The sequence below is a fragment of the Marmota flaviventris genome, chromosome 4 (genome assembly GCF_047511675.1).
Source record: "Marmota flaviventris isolate mMarFla1 chromosome 4, mMarFla1.hap1, whole genome shotgun sequence".
NCBI classification, from domain to species: Eukaryota; Metazoa; Chordata; class Mammalia; order Rodentia; family Sciuridae; genus Marmota; species Marmota flaviventris.
In genome coordinates, this window is record NC_092501.1 from 97,448,706 (window position 1) to 97,469,875 (window position 21,170).

The 21,170-nt window shown below is 40.3% G+C and overlaps 1 protein-coding gene across 1 annotated transcript in view; it reads right to left on the minus strand.

Moving 5' to 3' along the window:
• LOC114084379 (uncharacterized) overlaps positions 1-20,328 on the minus strand; it is a 60,523-nt gene extending 40,195 nt beyond the window's left edge. Inside the window, 3 exon segments of the mRNA XM_071611407.1 lie at positions 15,140-15,259; positions 15,531-15,623; positions 18,468-20,328. Of these exon segments, the coding sequence (XP_071467508.1) occupies positions 15,140-15,259; positions 15,531-15,623; positions 18,468-18,563 (309 nt within the window). The 5' untranslated portion in view covers positions 18,564-20,328.
• Between the last annotated feature and the right edge of the window lie 842 nt (positions 20,329-21,170).

Consider the following 21,170-nt stretch of genomic DNA (forward strand, 5'->3'; position numbering starts at 1 on the left):
CCTTTCAGAACCTGGCCTCCTTCTGTTTCTCTCTTTAATGTTCCAGCTGCCATGAGACAAGAAGCTTTGTTCTAACACATGCTCCCCACTATGATGTTCTGCCTTGCCACAGGCCCAAAGCAAGAGGGACAAGCTACCATGGACTGAAATCCTCTAAAATTCTGAGGCCAAAATCAATCTTTTCCTCCTCATATGATTATCTCAGTTGTTTTGTCATAATAGCAGAAAGCTTGCCAACACAAACTTTATCTTTCCTCTCATAGAACCAAAGCTGCAATCTATTGAACAACCTTTGTCACATCATGACACATACAGAAAAAAATTTAATACTTGTACAGCAACAAAGGTCAAGACAGGAGGCAACTCACAGCCAGGGGTTCCAGCTGCCCCAGGTCTAACCAAGCCACCCCCAGGATGGGTGGCTTCTACATCTCTGCACCCCATCTCCCATACTCAGATAACAATATGTTGTTGTGCAAGATTATGAGCTTGGTGACTCTGTTTCCTGCAGTTTCTCCAAGAGGCACACAGTGTCCCATCACAACACTACATTCTTCCATGGCAGGAAGAAGAGGGTGTGATCTCCCATATTCATAGTAAAATGCCACCTTTCTTTCAGACAGTGAATTTTGGTGTCATTGTCTTTTGGCCCTGCACTGATTTCTAAGTCAATGCAACAGGAGTCTCTTTAATCGTCTCTGTATCTACATTTGAACTCTCCTGTGTAAAAAAGACTTTATTCACAGGGACACATGGCAAAGTTGGGGCTTCCAGTGCAGCCCATGAACTATGGCTGGATTCTGGGAAATAAGAAAGGGCACTAGGGAGCTGATAGAGCCTTTTCCACTTCTCTGTGTGCATCGCTGTTCTTAGAAGTTTCCAAAACAGCCAGAAGTCAACTGTAAAGCTCCTTGATTTCCCAAACCTTTTATATAAATATGCACTGCTTTTATAATTTAAAAATCCTATTATTTAAAGACAAAAGGGCCAAATATGGTGGCGCAGGACTCTGGGAGGCTGAGGCAGGAGGATCCCAAGTTCAAGGCCAACACCAGCAATACAGCAAACCCTGTTTCAAACTAAAAGATTTAAAAAAATGACGGGGTCATGTGGCTCAGTGATAAAATTCCTCTGAGTTCAATACCCAGTACCGAAAAATAAAAATAAAAACAAAAGGTATTACAACAGGTAATTATCAAAGGTTCAAATCAATGATGGGGCAGGAGGTACTCTGGGCAACTGAGAGCCTAGATAGAGTGGATTAGATTATAGAAGAGGACAGTGAGGAACCTGGGCGGGAGAACCTGGGAGGATAGAACAGGAGATGCTGGCTGAGGTTGTTAAGATTCTCCCCACTAGAGGCCCTCATTTAAATTTGAGGCCTCCTCTGTTGTCTCTATCTGTGCTTCCCATAGCCAGGTCATGGACCCACAGGGACTGGACACCACACGAAAATGCAAGTAATTGGCTGATCCGAGCCTGGAGTTTCTTGTCCTGACCCAGGGCCCCTCCTTGCCTCTCTCCTGTCTGTTTTCTGAGCTAGCTGGCTAGTTCTCACTAGGCCAGGCACTTAGGTTCTCACACTTATTTTGTTTTCTCAGACAAAACCTTAAACCATGGCAGGTGGCAGATTCTATCTGCTGCTTTATAAAAGCCAGCTCACCTTTCTCAAATAGAAGCTGCGTTCAATTTAAATGCTAATTAGGAGAAAGGTGGGAAATTGAAACCAGCTTCCCCCCCCCACCCCTCACCTGTCATTTATGTAAAATAGCTGCAAAGTTGCCAAACTGATCTAGTTACCAGCTCCTGTGATCAAGAGTCCTTCTTCCTACCTCAAGGATTTTTCCAGCAAACACCTCCCTTCTACCTCTCTGAGCCAGAAAGATGCATGGAATCGCAGGGTTAGGATGGACCTTGGGGATGCATTCATTCTCAACATACTCACTGAGCTAGCCCATGTGCCAGTCAGTCACTACGTTAAGCACAGAAATTACATGGACCTGACTCCCTAGTGGTGGAGACCAGAGGCTCCCCAAGTGAGTTCTATGCAGCCAGATTTGGGAAGCACATTCTAATGGAATCCCCTTTGTTTTCTGTTATGCCATTGATGTTTATGTAGGCTTTCTAATTATTTTTTAATTTTTTAAATTTATATATGACAGTAGAATGCATTACAATTCTTATTACACATATAGATCACAATTTTTCATATCTCTGGTTGTACACAAAGTATGTTCACACCAATTTGTGTCTTCATACATGTACTTTGGATAATATCCATCACATTCCACCATCATTTCTAACCCCATGCCCACTCCCTTGTCCTCCCACCCCTTTGCCCTATCTAGAGTTTGTCTATTCCTTTCATGTTCCCCCTCCCTACTCCACTATGAATCAGTCTCCTTATATCAGAGAAAACATTCAGTATTTGGTTTTGGGGGATTGGCTAACTTCACTTAGCATTATCTTCTCTAACTCCATCCATTTACCTACAAATGCCATGATTTTATCCTTTTTATTGCTTAGTTATATTCCAGTGTGTATATATGCCACATTTTATCCATTCATCTATTGAAGGGCATCTAGGTTGGTTCCACAGTTTAGGTATTGTGAATTGTTCTGCTATAAACATTACAGGCTGTGTCCCTGTAATATGCTGTTTTTAAGTCCTTTGGGTGTAGCCCGAGGAGAGGGATAGCAAGGTCAAATGGTGGTTCCATTCCTAATTTTCCAAGAAATCTCCATACTGTTTTCCATAATGGCTGCATCAATTTGCAGTCCCACCAGCAATGTATGAGTGTACCTTTTCCCCCACATCCTCACCAACACTTATTGTTGTTTGTATTCATAATAGCTGCCATTCTTTTTATGAATTATTTTTATCTCCTCCCACAAGATTCTATGGCAATGAACATTAGGCCCTACATGATGTGCCAATCCTGGAACATCAAAAGCAGTCAGTCCCTCTGGATGTCTCACATAGGGGTCCCCCAGGTGTCACCTTGTGTGTCAGTATCCATACCATCATGACAAAAGCCAGGATTGAGCTGAGGCCTCACCTCAGACCAATTTGGATTTGGTGATCATCTCACAATGGGGGTAGGGTCTTTTTTTTTTTTGGTACCAGTGATTGAATTCAGGGGCACTCAACCACTGAGCCACATCCCAGCCCTATTTTGTATTTTATTTAGAGAGAAGATCTCACTGAGTCACTTTAGCAACTTGCCATTGCTGAGAATGGCTTTGAACTCGCAATCCTCCTATCTCAGCCTTCCCAGCCTCTGGGATTTCAGGCATGCACCACGGTGCCTGTCAGGGTAGGATTTTTATGTGTCATTTTCCTTGCTTGGGGAGCAGGGTCTGCTGTAGACTGCCTCTTTGTAAGATATCACTGGGAAGGGCCTCCACAGCAAATCCACATTAATCAACATAAGCTGACTGCAATAATCATGAGCCTCTCCCTTGCAGGAACAAGCGTGAGAATGTTCTATCAAACTTGTAATTATCACTTATGATTCTCTTGCTATGAATAGAATAATCGTGTGAGAATAAAGATACCACTTTCAGACTTAGTATCCACCAGTGCCCTAGTTCCATGGTCTCCTTTCCTGCCCTTCCTCTATGCAGCTGCCAGAGTGGCCTTAGGAATAAATGTGAGCATTGGCCACGTTACTACCTCACCTACATTTCCCTGTGACTTTTCAGGGTGCAGAAGTCCTGAAACAAAATACTCCCAGCCTCATCCCTTGTCATGACCTCGCCCTACCCTTTCTACAATTTCCAAACGTCATGCTGTTTCACATCTCAACATGTTTGCGCCTGCTCCATTTCTACTGGGAATGTAGAGCTTCCTCCACTTCATGCCACCTTCATTCACTTGGTGAATTTAGCCACCCTTGAGCTCTTCTTCTGCTGGACTGTCAGACTCTTTACTAAAAGACCTGGGTCTCAGCTTAGGATCTCAAAGCCTAACACAGTATCTCATGCTTATAGGCACTTAAATATTTCCTGAAGGAAAGAAAGAAGGGGAGAAGGAAAGAAAGAAGAGGAGGAGCCGGACATCCTAGTATTTGTCCTGAAAGACTTGAGACAACTCCAAGGAGTCTAGGAGTCAACGGAGCTTTGACTTCCACTCTCTCTGGTTAGTCACCCACTGTTTCCCAGTGTGGCTTCATTCACTCTCCTAGTGGCTTTCATTCCCACTAGAGCTCTCCTGCACACTGGCCCTTATTTTCAGAAGGAAAGCTTCCTAATTGCTTAATTCACACACAAGAATCCGATCTCAAACGCCACTAAGTTTTCAAAAAGAATGCCAGGAAAAGGAATTATCTGTCCAAATAAATTAATCTCTACTCAAGGATGATATTTTAGGTGCTGGGGAAGTAAAGAGATGGTTCATGAACCCAGCCAAGCAGGAGCACATTCCCATTACGGGTCACACTGACCTGATCATGTGACCTCCACATCAGGGTGAAGGAAAGAGGAACACAGAAAGGTGGAATCTCCAACTGCCTGTCCCACATCCATGTCCTCTTCCTGGGCATTCTGCTTTCCCCCTTCCCTGATTTGCATTCTCATTGCAGTAGGCCGGACCCCAACATGCACATGCTACAGGGTACAACCTGCCTCTTCACTTTGAAAGCTAAATATGACCAGATCTGGTCCCCCATTTAGGGCTAGTTAGAGCAGAATTTCAAGATTCACTGCCTCATCTTATTACCTTAGACAGAGACCTGGATGTCCTCATCTGCAAAGTTCGGGGGAGAAAGCACAGGAATACTTAGCAGGCATCAGGCCACTCTGGTCCCCTGTCCCTAGACCACCCAGCCTTTTCAGAAAGGCACACCTCCATCGAAGAATCCAGCCTCAGTCGAACCTCACAAGCTATTTTTCTGGTTATTTTTTCAGTTGGCTCCTCCTTGTTTCTTCCTCCTCTTCATTTAAAAGAAAGAAAAAAAAATCCCTAGTACCTGGTTGTGGCTAGATGGACAGATGAAGCTCAAGTTCAGTGATATCAACTCACAGCTTCCTCCTTACAGCCTCTGTAATCCTTTCCTAGAGGTCAGAACAAATGTATTCAAATGTATTGTTCAAAACAAATGTATCAACAGAGAGAGGCAGGTGATCAGGAGAGAAAACCTTTAGGGATTTTCTACAGAGCAAACAGGTTAGAGGATTAGCCCAGCAGACCTTGCAAAGAGCTGGAAGAAGAAAATCCCCAGCCAAGGGATTTAACTGTTACCACCAACACAGACCTTTGGCAAATCACGGTTTCTCCCTCTCTGCTACTTCTAGCCAAGAGTCTACCCTTAAAGCCCCTTTGTGGTGCACAAGGAAGCCCAGGATGCCTAGACAGGAAGGAGCTGCCTCCTGATTACACCCACAGCCAAGGCTGGACTCTGGAGACCCATTAGCACAGTGAACATGACTTGCCACTTGGGAGGACCAGGTTCTTATCTCACTGATGCCATATCCTCTGGGGGCCCACCTACCAGCCTCTGACCCTGGTAGAGATGGAAGGAGGAGACCCTGGCCATCCTTGATGGGCATGAGACAAGCCTGGAAATCCAGAAACCAGGAGTCATTTTCAAATGCACTTAGTGCAACCTGCTGATTCAGGAGTCCACTAATGGAACTTGAAAAACCATGATTCCGGTAGCAAACTTTTGGAATATATAATATGATGACCTCATTTTACATATGGAGAAAGAGAGGCTAAAGTCAACCAAATGACTTGTCCAAGATAACACAACTAATGGTAGCAAACCTAAGTCTACGTACGGCGTAAGTCCTCAAGTGTCTGTTTACTGTGTCATACTGCCATCCAGTGATCTTTTCTGATCTCTTTTGTATTCTACCATGAAACATGGGGACAAGAGATTGTAAACTACTTCCACTCCAAAGATCTCAAATTAAAATAAGTTCATGCTTTTATTCCAGTAGTACCTGAATATAGAATACAACAGAAACACTTAGAAAGAAGCATTTTTCTACAAATTAGACACTAAATTTCCTATAATATAAAGTAGATTTGTGCATCATGCAGGCAGGTTAAAGAATATGATTTCTGGGGCTGGGGATGTGGCTCAAGCCGTAGTGCGCTTGCCTAGCATGGGTGGGTCACTGGGTTCCATCCCCAGCATCACATAAAATTAAAAAATAAATAAATAAATAAATAAAGATGTTGTATCCACCAAAAACTAAAAAATAAATATTAAAAAATTCTCTCTCTCTGGCTAAAAGAAAGAAGACAAGGATGATTTCTGAGGCTGTTTCCATTCATTGAGATTTATTCCATCCTATGCAGGTGTTATTTTTTCTGCTCAAAGTGCACCTAGCTCAGAGCTTCTTCGAGCAACTCCATTGTTTCTGGGCCTGTGATAAGGTAGAATATCATGGCTGGTGGGGAGGATGTGGCAGAGTAAAGCCACTTACTTCTTAGCAGCCAGGAAGGGGGCTGGGGGGGGGGGGGTAGTGGGACAAGATATACTGGTCAAGGATATGCCCCAGTGACCCACCTCCTCCATCTAGGCTCCATCTCCCCAAGTCTCCACCACCTCCCAGCTGCGCCACCAGCTGGGACCAAGCCTTCAACACGCAAACTTCTGGGGTGTGGGAGACCAATCTAGCACTGACTAGGTCTGACTCCCCTGCTGAGCGGTGTGGCATCCGGTGGCTGTCATGCTGCTAGTTAGCCTGGGTCTTCTAGGGTTCCAGAGACTGTCATGTGCAGGGGCGTGTCTCTCCACATATCCAGGGATCCAATCACCTCACCTGTCCTTGTAACCCTGCCCCCCTTCACTTTCATTGGATAGGATTTCCTAAGAATTTAGATTTCCCTAATAAAAGAGTGCTTGCTCTCTTGCCAGCCTCTCCTGTAGTTCCTCCCTCTCCCTTTCTGGAGCTTGGTTTAAAGGTAAATTGTGTGTCTGTGTTTTATTTCTAATGCCTTGGGAATTTCCCCTGAGTGACCTTGAGTTAGCCGGCTGTGCTGGATGCAGATGGCACTGGAGTACATTTCAGAATCAAACTACAACAATATTGAAAATCCAAAACATTGACAATACCAAATGCTGGCAAGAAGGTGTAAGAGCAATTCTCATTCACTGATGGTGGGATGGAAAAATGGTACAGTCATTTTGGAAGAGAGTCTGACAGTTTCTTACAAAGCCAAATATATCTCAGTACGTGATCCAGCAACCATGCTCCTTGATATTTGCCCAAATGAACTGAAAACTTGTTCACATAAAAACCTGCACTTGAATGTTCATAGCGACTTTATTCATAACTTCCCCCTAAATAGGAAGCAACCATAATATTCTTCAACAGGTAAATGGATAAACAGGTATACCAATGCAATGCTGTATTATTCACTGAAAAAAGGAAATGAGCTATCAAACTTCTAATCTACATATTGTGGGGTCGGGCTCCAAATTCCTTAATAGGACACCCATAGCACAAGAGTTAAAAACAAGAATTAACAAATCAGACTTACTCAAACTAAAAAGTTTTTTCTCAGCAAGAGAAATAATAAGAGAGGTAAATAGGGAGCCTACATTCTGGGAACAAATTTTTACTCCTCACACTTCAGATAGAGCCCTAATATCCAGAGTATACAAAGAACTCAAAAAAATAAACAATAAGATAACAAATAGCCCAATCAACAAATGGGCCAAGGACCTGAACAGACACTTCTCAGAGGAGGACATACAATCAATCAACAAGCACACGAAAAAATGCTCACCATCTCTAGCAGTCAGAGAAATGCAAATCAAAACCACCCTAAGATACCATCTCACTCCAGTGAGATTGGCAGCCATTATGAAGTCAAACAACAACAAGTGCTGGCGAGGATGTGGGGAAAAGGGTACACTTGTACATTGCTGGTGGGACTGCAAATTGGTGCGGCCAATTTGGAAAGCAGTATGGAGACACCTCGGAAAGCTGGGAATGAAATCACCATTTGACCCAGCTATCCCCCTTCTCGGTCTATTCCCCAAAGACCTTAAAAGAGCGTATTATAGGGATACAGCTACATCAATGTTCATAGCAGCACAATTCACAATAGCTAGACTAGATGCCCTTCAATAGATGAATGGATAAAAAAAAATGTGGCATTTATACACAATGGAGTATTACTCAGCACTAAAAAATGACAAAATCATGGCATTTGCAGGGAAATGGATAGCATTAGAGCAGATTATGCTAAGTGAAGCCAGCCAATCCCTAAAAAACAAATGCCAAATGTCTTCTTTGAAATAAGGAGGGCAACAAAGAACAGAACAGGGAGGAGGAGCATGAGAAGAAGATCACCATTAAATAGGGATGAGAGGGGGAAGGGAAAGGAAGAGAGAAGGGAAATTGCATGAAAATGGAAGGAGACCCTCATTGTTATACAAAATTACATATAAGAGGAAGTGAGGGGAAAGGGAAAAAAAAACAAGAGAGAGAAATGAATTACAGTAGATGGGGTAGAGAGAGAAGATGGGATGAGAGGGGAGGGGAGGGGGATAGTAGAGGATAGGAAAGGCAGCAGAATACAACATACACTAGGTTGGCAGTATGTAAAAAAGTGGATGTGTAACCAATGTGATTCTGCAATCTGTATACGGGGTAAAAATGGGAGTTCATAATCCACTTGAATCAAATGTATGAAATATGATATGTCAAGAGCTTTGTAATATTTTGAACAACTAATAATAAAAAAAATTAACGTGAAAAAAAAAAGACATTGAGGAGCCTTACTGACATATTGCCAAATGAAAGAAGCCAATCTGAAAAGGTGCAGTACTTTATGATTTCAACTACAGAATATTCTGGAAAAGGCAAAATCATAGAGTTAGCAAAAAGAGAGATTGCTAGGGTTTTGGTGGGAGGTGGGGTCAGGATTGACTAGGTGGAGAATGTGGTATTTTTAGGTTAGTAAAATTATCCCGTATCATGCTGTGATGGTTTGTACCTAATAATATGTATTTTTCAAAACCCATAGAATGTGCAACACAAAGGATGCAACCAAAAGTAAATCATCATTTTAGTCAGCTTTTTCACGGCTGTGACTAAAGGACCCGACCAGTACAATTATAGAGGAGGAAGAATTTATTTGAGGGCTCATGATTTCAGAAATCTTAGTCCATAGAAGGCTGGCTCCATTTCTCTGGGCTTGAGGTGAGGCTGAACATCATGGCAGAGTGTGTGGCAGAGGGAAGCAGCTCACATCAAGGTGATCAAGAAGCACAGACTCCACTTCCATGTACAAATATATAAACCAAGGCCACACCCTAATTCCCCGCCTCCTTTAGCCTCACCCTACCACTTCAGTTACCACCCAGTTAATCCCTATCAGCAGATTAAATCACTGGTTGGGTGAAGAGTCTCACAACCCAATCATTTCTCCTTTGAGCCTTCTTGCATTGTCTCACACATGAGCTTTTGGCGAACACCTCACATCCAAATCATAACAATCATTATTAGTTAATAATGCATCAATATAGGTTGATAAGTTGTAACAACTTTCCAGTAATGCAAGATATTAATAATAAGATAAAATAAGGAAGGTGATGAAGTATCTGGGAACTCTCCTCTCTTCTATTCAATTTTTCTATAAATCCAAAACTACTCTAAAAAATTAAGAACATAAAAACTGACAAGCTAACAAACCAGATGAAGGTATTTGCAGCATATGATATTGGTAAGGATTAATAGACAGAATATATTAAATATTCTACAGATTAATAGGAAAAAGACAACACCATAGAAAAAATATTTACACAATAAAGACAAAAACAGGGAGTTTAAAGAAGAGGAAATATAAATGGCCTGTTAATATATGAAAGGGGGTTTAGTCTCGTTAATAACAATCATCCAAATGCAAGTTAAGATACAATAAAAAAATTGTTACTTACCTACAAAATTGGCAAGATAAAAAGTCACATAATGAAGAGTGATAAAATGAATGTGGAACGACTGAAACTTGTGTGCCCTGCTGGTGACAAAGTGCACTGGTGCCAATGCTCTGGAAAACAGTTTGGCATTACCTGGTAAAGTCAAGCATTCACATATTCATTACCTAGCAAGTCCCTGCCTAGATAAATACCCAGAAATGGCTACCCATTTGCACTAGCAGACATGCACAAGAACGTTCATGGCAGAATTATTTTTAATAATAGAAACACAAGAAGAAACAGAATGTCCAATGACCGATGAGATAAGCATGCCCAAGCAATAGGGCAGAACAGTTAAACTGATAATCAGGTTCCCAAGAACAAAGGTGATATTTATTCACAATATCTGAGATTCAAAGCACAGGTAATGATCCATCTCAATAGAGCCCTGGACAATCCAAGGACAGCCACATGCAGTGGCAGGTAGGCTAGTGTAGGACTGAGCATGAAAACCACATAGCAGAACACTTACAGTATGATTCCTGTATATAAAAAATGAGAGCATGCAAAATTAACCAACATATACTGTGCAAGGCTTGGAAATATACACAGGAAAGCAACGGAATAATAGCTGTAAAATTCAAGATAGAGGTTAGCTCAGAGGGATCAGGATGAGATTCAATGGGAAAGAACACTCAGGGGACTTCTTCAACTCCATGTTGGGCACACACAAGGGTGTCCATGGTATTATTATTCTTTATAACTTACATATATCTCTTAAATGTTCTTTTATATATATTAATAATGAGAAGCAATTTTTTAAAAGCATTCATGAATTACAAAAGAAAACCTGAATCCTGATTTCAGGTTTTATTACCAGGATGACTTTGAGATCTTGCTTTTCTCTGTAAAACGGGGGTGATAACTACCTCAAGATTTTTGAAAGCAGCAAATATACAAAACTAAACCCATATGGGTAGGGTGGGGATTTTCTTCTAGTATCTCCTTAAACACCCGTGTTGGACAGATACTCCATTTTTCAGACTCTAGAGTGAAAAGTAGCTTTTTTTTCTGATTCATTTTATCAGTCAGAAACTCCCTCCTAAGCCGCTCACTTAAGCATCCTTTCCACAATAAGAAATGCAATCTCCAATATTTGTTCTCTTCTCTCTCCAAATTAAAGCAGCAATAGGAATGCAAAACAAAGAAACTGGTACTTACCGCGTAGATCTCAGGAGGAAAAGTGGGACCGGGAGAGAATGGAAAAAAATTGCATAATTGTGCTCCTTCAAGGCTCCAAATCCATTCCAAATCACATTACATAATAGTATATGCCTAACTTTCATTGAGATGCCAACTCTAGATTGGTTGTAAGTGGTTATAGTTTAAATGGTTTGACGATTTAGTTTATGAGCATTACAAGTTCTTCTAGTCTGAACCTTTCATTTGCAATGAAAGGTGAATTCATTACCATAGATAATAGTGTGCTAGTGCCCCCCCCCCCCCAAAAAAAAAAAGACCTAAACATGTCTGGCAACTGGAATGTGTTCTTCAGTTTTGAGTGTAATTTCCATTCTTTCCTTAGTAATGCCAAATGGTTGGACTGGGTTTCTTTGTTTCATTTTGGTTCTGCTTTTTATAAAAGGACTGCTGATAAGAGACAGAAATGAGACAGAGGGAAGGACCCTCAGATACCTTCTTCTACTGTGTGAGACTCAGTTAGGAGCCTGTCTCATAAAACCCCGTTCTGTTAAATGGAGAGAGAAGGAAAAGTGAAAGCATATTCTAAAATCTGCCAGCCAGAGAGTTCATGTTCTCTTACCTCATTAATACCACTGCAGTCGGGGAATATAAGACTAATTATTCCAGTTTCACAAATGATCAGGGACTTAATGACCTAATCGAGATCTCACAGCTAGAATTAAAATGAACATCTGTCCACACATGATAGAAAATAACTAACAAATGTCTATAATCCCTAGAAATTCTGATTTCAGTAGTCTTTAAAACTTGATTGGGAGATTCTAAATATATAACCAAGGTGGAAAAAAAAAACACTGTCAATTGCAACCCTAACCACAAAGGAAAATGAGAGCTAGTCATTACCATTCTCAACATTTTCACCAAAATATCTGGCCTTCCTATGAAGAATCTCAATTTTAAGCCCCATAATAATTTGTTAACCTGTTTTCTTTTTGACTGTATCTCCAACACCTAAAACAGTGTCTGAAACAAGTTGACACTAAGTATTTAAAGGGGCAAATAAATAAACACTCCTGGGTTTTATTCCACAAGGACACTTCAAGTGCTAGTCTGTGCCAGTACTATCCTAGTTATGGGGATTCAGTACTGATCCAGTCTAAGGATACAGAATGTCCCTTTTACAGCATGTGTTCCACCATAAATATAATGCAGGCTACCTAACACAACTTTTCTAATAGCCACGTTAAAAAGTAAAAAGAGACAGGTGCAATTAACAATATATTTTACTTAACATATTCAGGATACTAGTTTAATATGAATTGATCCAAAATTATTTTTACAAATTCCTTAAGGTATTAATTGATATGTTATAAAATTCACCCAATTCTTAAATAACATTTAATAAGTTATTTTACACTCATCCAAGTCTTCGAGATCTGCTGTATATTTCACATTCACAGAACATCTCCATCTGGACCCGCCACACACCAAGGGCTCCATAGCCTCATATGGCCAGTGGCTACCATGTTGGGCAGTCCTATTGTGGAGGGTGAGACAAGCAATAACATGTAACTGAAAAGGGTAGGAAAGGAAAGCCTGTGTAAAGAAGTGAAGACAGCAATTGAATGATTTAAAGGATTTAAGAAAAATAAGAAATAAAGTAGGTACTTTAGTAGGTACCTGCACTCACAATGCAGAAAAGAGAAATTGTGTCTTTAGCACATTTCTGGATATACTTTGTCACACCTATTTAATTGTCAGGGATGCTGAAGAGTCATATCCTAAATTAACAGCACTCTCTTCCCCATGGCCTTCTCCCAGGTTCTCCTCCTGGCATGACCCAACCTGATATTTGGAGTCCTGACAGCTCCTCAAATCCCAGAAATCAGCTGCAAGCCAATGTTGTTTTCTTTGAAGAGAGAAGCAGGAAAATCAGTGTCCTCCAGCTTACTAGCTGAGAGGCCCGAGGTCCAGAGGGAGTATCTGCTACTTCTCCCAGAAGTTAGGATAAACTATAACACAGAGCATATCCTAAAGTGCATTGAGGACCACTGTGAGAGTTCTTTGATCCTCATCAGCTAAGTAGAAAAGATGGAGAATCTCTACCAGCGTTGAAGCCAAAGGGAAGACGGCTCTCTAGTGGTCATGTTACACATTTCAGTCAAACGAATGGGGGCACTGTGAAACGAATCCCTTATAACTAGGATGGAGGACTGCACCATTGTCTTCAGGACAAATGAAATCAATTTTTTTAAAATCCCTTGGCTAAATTATTACCAAGTTACATATTTAAAATATTTTAATCTGGGATGTAGCTCAGTGTACAATACTCACCCAGAACAAGGTCCTGGGTTCAACCCCTAGCATAGCAAAAAATAATAATAATTAAATATTTGATTAATAATATGATTTTTGTTTATAATATATACTATTAAATACTGAAAACGGAAATTATGGTTAATGTGCTTAAATATTCAAAATGCTTTTTTAACACGTGGTTGAGGCAACTGATATGCTAAGATTCACAGCCCTTCATTTCCAGTATTATCATAAGTGAAGGGATTATAATTCATATGATTCACTTTTATCCACCAATTAATGTCATATGTGTCCACTGAAACTTAGAATTTCACATGCAGAGGACAGTTATTGATGTGTTTGTACTTCCTTACTCAATCCTATTAAATTCAAAGGGATAACAAATCCGTTGGGGAATGCCAATTGATGGTGAAAAGATGATTATTTAAATCCCACCAGAATATTTAGCAATGTAAAGACCATAGTTACAAGTTTAAATACTAGTTAAAAATGATACTGGGAGCTGGGCATGGTGGCATATGCCTGTAATCCCAGTGGTTTAGGAGGCTGGGGCAGGAGGATCACAAATTAAAAGCCAGCCTCAGCAATTTATTTAGTGAGGCCCTAAGCAATTTAGTGAGAACTTGTCTCATAAACAAATAAAGGGCTGGGGGTGTGGTTCAGTGGTTGAGCCCTCCTGGGTTCAATCCTTAGTACCAAAAAGGGAAAAAAAAAAAAAAAGATACTATGAACTTGCTGATAGTTATTGTAAAATACAACATAAATGAGTTGATGTGCATGTGGTATTTTTATTTTTTATTCCAGTCATTATAGCTACAGAAAATTTGCTTTCCTTAAAATTAACTTAAATGCATAAAGAACTTTTTAGAACAACATTTAGCAGAGTTGGTACTACTAATCAGAGGCACAGAATAGAGTGGGTACATATATGGATTTGAATTCTGTCCTCCAGACTTAGTGATCTAGTTAACCTTGCTCAGTTTCCCCACCTGCAAAATTAGAATAAAAGCACCTGTCTCTAAGGGTTCATGCAAGAGTCATTTGACCACTCAATAAATGAGTTCAAGCAGATTTTAAGACAAAAGAAGAAGAAAATGAAAAACAGAAAAACTGCAAGTTGCAAAACTCATGAAGATTTTGCTAAACTAAAATTATGACTTATTCATTCTGAGGTTGTAAAACTAAAATTTAATAGAATGTTGTATTTATTATATTATCATGTTTTGCTTTAGATTTACTGTGTCGAATATTTTAAGGTAATTTTCATCAAAAGAAATACGTTTTAGATACTAATAATATTTGTACCTACAAATTGCAAAATAAACTCTTGCTATTGCATGTGGTAAAGGCAGAGGTGGGGTGTAGAATGATGGATGGGCTTGGTGGTCCATTCTTGGGAGTTGTAATTCTGAGGCACAGAAAGCTATGACTAAATCAGGAACACTACCTGGAGAAAGTGACCTGGGGTTATAATTTCAAGGAGATGGTCTGTGATCTGTGAGAGGATCTAGGGAAGGCCCCAGGAGGCAGCTGAAGGCTGACTCTCCCAGTTAGTAATGCAGGCTGGATGCTTTGGGCTAAAGTTTGCTGCAAAACATTCTGAACAAAGATCCTATAGTCAAAAGGAGCTTTTTAATACCCTGAGGAATTCAGACTGAGTGAGATTAAAAAATACATATAATATAGACGTTGATCTCATAGACCGTAATCACACTCACTACATCATAGGGTCTTACCTTCAGTGCTCTGCCTTCAGTTAGTTGAGGCAGAGTAAAAAGAGATGGTCTCTGTGTTAGGGGAAACACATTTTCTGGAAATGTTCTTGAATACTTGTTCAGAATTATTGCAGGACATTGCTGGTATGGTTGCAGGTATGAGGAAGAGAATAAAAGGTACTGTGGATAAGTCACTAATCCAGAGGCTCCCAAATGCAAGCTGCCTGTTAGATGAAATCTTCCCTGTCTGGCTGCTTTTCCCTCCAAGCCCACCCAGACCTCCACCAATCAGCTGGGGCCTTCATATCTTCCCCTTATACTATCCTCAAAGGTGCTTGGGCATAACAACTGCCAGGTCCCAAGATTTCACAATGATATCTCTTGTCACTAGTTGAAATTCATGAATCCTTACCTTCACAGAGGTGAAATTTTGCTTCTTTTTTGCTTTCAAAATTGGGAAGGAAGTCAAACTCGGTTTCCTTGGCTTTTTATCGTCCATCTGAGTCTTCCAGGAAGGAGAGCAGAAAAAATTAATTGGCAGTAGGAATAAAATATAAGTAATGGTCCACACACTCCAGAGAGAAGAAAGAAGGGTGGGCATGAAGGAAAGAAGGGGGCAGACACAAAAGCAAGGGCGGACTGGACTCTCTGCTTTTTCTCTTGCCTCCCTTCTAGTGGTCTGATAGGGTTTGGAGGGCAGAGGGAGAGGCAGGAGCCAGGGAAGGAGGAGGAGTGAAGCACGAGGTTAGCAGTTTAAGACCCCCAGCAAACACCATTTCCCCTAGTTAACTGCAAAAGAAACCCCATTCTATTGCCACAAATACAATATTCCCCCCTACAATATGCATACACTAGTGGGCTACTGGGTTAGATTAATGCCTACAGAAAAAGAAAGGAGGAAGTTTGGTAGAAACTTTTTCTCTGGATCTTATTCATCCATTTTGTACCTTCATGCAGAGCACAATTCTATGACTAATTAACTGACTGCAAGATGGAGAGACTTGGAGATGGGGGCAGGATGAGGAAAGTGCTAGGGGAGTGATATTGGCCAAATTATAGAGTTATATTGTGTGCATGTATAAATATGTGCAACAGATCCCATCATTATGTAAAACTATAAAGCACCAATAAAAATGTCACAGAAAGAAACAGATAGAAAGATTTGTATAATACCATGGAATCTAATTAGAGTAGTGATTCATATAACTGAATGGTGAGCCTTCGAAGTTTCCTGGGACACTTATACATTAGCAAAACATTGTGGAATCTCCACTTTGTGTCCCTTGGAAGTCCCTTTACAGTCTCTAACTCTATCAAGAGCTAAGGGAATAAAATACACAGGAAATAGGGGCAGAACAGGGACCAAAGCAAACGTCATCCCGGCTTCTGCACATCACTCACTCCACACTGGTAAGCTCTTGCAGACACTATAATCAACATGGTGGTGTCACCATGTTGAAACTATTCAAAGACTAAAGACAAATCAGGATACTTATTGCAGCATAAATATTTAAAAATTAGAACTTACTTATCTCTAAATGATGGGAAATTTAAAATATGGCACACATATATTTTATGGGATGTGATGCAATCATTTTTTTAAAATGAGGTAGATCAAATAAGCCAGCCCCCCAAAACCAAAGCAGAATGTTCTCACTGATAAGTGATGCTAACACACAATAAGGAGGAAGGGAAGGGAAGAATAGACAAAGGGAAATGAATGGAAGGGCAGTGGATGGGAATAGGAAAGACAGTAGAATGAATCAGATTTAACTTTCCTCTGTTCATATATGAACACATGACCAGTGAAACTCCACATCATGTTCAACCACAAGAATGGGAAGTTACACTCCATGTACGTATGATATGTCGAAAAAAATCCTACTGTCATTAAAATTAAAAAACAAATACAAAAAACTTTTTAAAAATAAAAATAGAAGATTCACTTTATAGCTATCTTAAAGTAAACATTAATCAAAATGATATGGCATAGGCTTAAGGAAAAGTAAGACTCAAGGAATATGATAAGTTTATTTGATATTGTTTATTTAATCTATAACCAGTTAGTAATCAATAGCTACTCAATGTCAGGGAAAGGAATCACCCCTAAGGAATAGGGGTGAATATTACTATAGAAATTCTGAATTCATATCTTGCCTTTTATATCTATATATACCTAGGATTGAATATTTTAAAAAATAAAGAAAAGAAACCTGAAAAAAAATTAAATGGCTATGATTGGATCTCAAAAAAAAAGTGGTTGATCTTTATGTATGCTCGTAACATATTGAGCAAAACCAGTAAAAGAACGCATATAATATGATTCTATATTTATTTTTTAAAAGATGTTTGCATACTTTTTTATACAGGTGTAATGAAGGATTTGGAAGAAAGGATCTATAAAAAAAATTACTTCTGAGGAGTAGGACTGGGGAAGGTAAGATCATCAAGTTGTTTTGTTTTTTTAAGATACAGGATCTTGTCAAGTTGCCCAGGCTGGCCTTGAACTTCTAGGCCCAAGTGGTCCTCCCACTTCAGTCTCCCAAGTAGCTGGAACTACAGGCTGGTGTCACCATACCTGGCTAGGGGAACATTTATTTTCACACACACACACACATGAAAAAAAAATCTTTGAAAAGTAAACAAAAAAGTGTTAGTCTCTTCTCTACTGATGCAGTTTGACTTCTTCCTTCCCTTCCTTCCTTCCTTCCTTCCTCTCTTTCTGCAAACGTTTGTTGAGTCAATTCCACCAGATACAGTCTGTGCTCTAAAGGAAGAATTTGCTCTCCAGGAGAAGAGACCATGGAAGCAGACCATTACAGAGCATGTGATCCACACACTAACAGACATATCTAAAGAGAGCATGGAGCACACTTTGAGATTCTGGCTGACCCTGCTGGGAGAGTTGTGTTAACCCTCACACCTGAGAAAAGCAGCCTGTTCTTGAAGGATGAGCAGGATGGGCACAGAGCCAAGGTAAGATGAATGAGACTGCACAGAGAATAAAATGTGGATTTTCTAGAAACTGCAATCACAGGAATCAGATATCACTGGCAGAGGGTCAGAAAGGAGGGTTAGATTGTCATATAGTGTCATACGCATCATATAGTCCAAGTTAAAATCTTGAGGGCTATGTGATTGTGCTAAATCTGAGCTGACAAGATCAGATTTGTGTTTTGGAAACATCTCTCTGGCAATAGCACGGAGCATGATTCCGAGGAGCTCAGTTAGCCATTTGGGGTGCATAGGTGAGAAATGATGAGGGCCTCAGCCAAAGCAGTGATGGAGAAGACAGAGAGCAAGTATGATCTTGGGGATAATTTGGGAGACTGAACAGGTCAATTTTCACCTTCAACTGGACATAGGATTCGTAAAGTCCCAACACTGGAGAAAAACGAATACAACACTTTTTGATTCTAAGGCTCTTCATCAGTCTTCCCTTCATCTACTTCCCAGGGGAATGGAGACTGTGGAAGTAAATGTTCATCTTTCCAAACAACTGAAGCTCTTTTCTCTGTCCAGCTGTGGCAGCTCTGTACATAAAGAGAAGAAATCCCTGAAGACAACGTGGGGACTTGGAGTCTAGCCTTGATGCTGCCATGATTCTGAATGAGCCCTATGTCTTCTCCAGATTTTCACTTTCCTTGTCTATAAAACAAGATGACCAGATGAACCAGATGACCTCCTAAAATTCTAATTCTATAAAAACACTGTCAGATTCTCTCTCTCTCTCTCTCTCTCACACACACACACTGTTAGGATGGCCTTAGTCCTAAGCTTAAGCAACTCCATTTTAAAAACTACAGTTTGAAACCTGCAGTCTCACTAGGCACACCCACAGAGCCCTCCATTATGGTCACAAACAAGTTCCTTCCCCTCACCCTGATAAACAGAGTGAAGCCCCTGGCAGGCTGTCCTCGCCTGATAAAAGGGAAAGGTGAGAAGATCAGGGTGGAGACCACCAGACCAGATATTTCTGACCCCAGGGTAAATTATGTCACTGAGAAATCCGGTGGTAGCTGATAAGGATTGAAAGGGGGATCAAGAGCCCCAAAATTTAGTATAAATGATACAGCAAATGAACAGGGATTCAGCCAGCCGAAACAAGGATGCACTCGAGCTGGAGAGCCTGATGAGGATCGGACATCCCATCACTCGTCATTGTTTCCTGATCCTCTGTGTGATCCTCAGTGCTCTCAAACTCTACCACCTCGTCTGGACCTTGGTGAGAGCCACAACTTCTCCCTTCTCCCCAGTCCTCAACTAGTCGTCCACTCCACACCAGGAAAAACCTTCCTGGGTTCCGGACCTGGTCACTGCGGTCTGAGTGAGTGTGCATCTGCTGGACATAAAGCCTAAGGCTTAAGACTTTTGAACTTAGCATGCAGAGGGAATGTCTGTCATTAGCCTATCATGATTAAGTGTGTTTTGCGGTGCTTAGAATTAATCTAGAATTGTGTGCTGCGAATCAATCAATCTAGAATCCTTTGCTGTGAATTGATTATGTCTATTGCAGAGCCTAGCATTAAGGATTGTCGTTTTCTTGATTAAGAACCTATAGAGTGGGCTGGGGATGTGGCTCAAGTGGTAACGCGCTCGTCTGGCATGCTTGCGGCCCGGGGTTCGATCCTCAGCACCACATACAAAAAACAAAGATGTTATGTCCGCCGAAAACTAAAAAATAAATATTAAAAAATTCTCTTTCTCTCTCTCTTAAAAAAAAAAAAAAAAAAAAAAAAGAACCTATAGAGTGAAACTGTATTGAGTAATTTGTGTGAATAAAGTATTGAAAGGGGCAGAAATGCATGGACAATTTTTTTTTCTCCCCTTGTCTGCATACATCACAATTTTGCCCCTTCCTGACACATACTTTTATGACTTATTCCATTATTTCCCTCCCTTTCATGATTCTGTAGTTATCACAGACTATTTTGTGCCTTTCTTTATGTATTCAATCTGACTTCCAAAAATAACACTTGCTCCCTACTCAAAGCTTTGAAAATGCCATTTTTTAATCCTCAAAATATATGGCAAATGATGAAGAAAAAGAATTAAAATATGTCTATATTTGTATCTTGTTGCATGAAGGATTGAAGAAAACAAACTTACTTAGTTCAGAGCTAGAGTTAACAAATGTTCTTTTTTTTGGAACCAGGGATTGAACCCAGGGGCACCTAACCACTGAGCAACATCCCCAGCCCCTATTGTATTTATTTAGAGATAGGGTCTCACTGAGTTGCTTAGGGCCTCGCTAAATTGCTGAGGCTAGCTTTGAACTCATGGTCCTCCTGCCTCCCAAACCACTGGGATTATAGGCTTGCGCCATAGCACCCGGCTTGGATCAAATGTTCCTTTGAGAAATGAATCTAAAAAATGAATCAAAAAAAATTGTTATTTTCTTATAAGTAGATCAGAATTTCCCTACCTCTCCACACCACTCTCTTTCTTCTGGAATTCAACAGTATTTCTTTTTCTCATTTTGTCACCTGATCAATAGCTTTAATGTTACTACTTAATTATCTTAGATGTATATATTTTTTAATCTCATCTCAATGTGTGCCTCTTGATGAGCTTGTTTTTATTTACTTTAATTCCTTATAAGAACAAGCGCGGTCAGTGGCTTGTCCATTGAAAATTCTTGGTACCAATTTTCTGGAAGAATAGAAATCTGAAATCGTTTAGATAATTCATCAAAAATGTTCAGAGCATAAACTGTGGGCCAGCAACTATGTTAAGCATGGGGAATTAAAGATAAAGAAAACAGAATCCTTGTTTTCAAGGATTTGGGAGTCTGTAGGGCAAGACTGCCCCACAAACAATGGTACCAGCATCACTGCACAGCATCTTCTACATATGTATTATCTGTGTGTAGAGTATTTCAATGTCCTCAAAGAAAATGTCTTCTGAGATTTACCTGTTATGATTTATGATTTCAGTATTTCCATAGCCATTGTTAGTGGCTTAATCTTTATTCCTTGGGACAAAAAAAATGTGGCAGTGTGCTTGTGGGAATGTAAATTAATACAGTCACTGTGGAACACAATAAGAGATG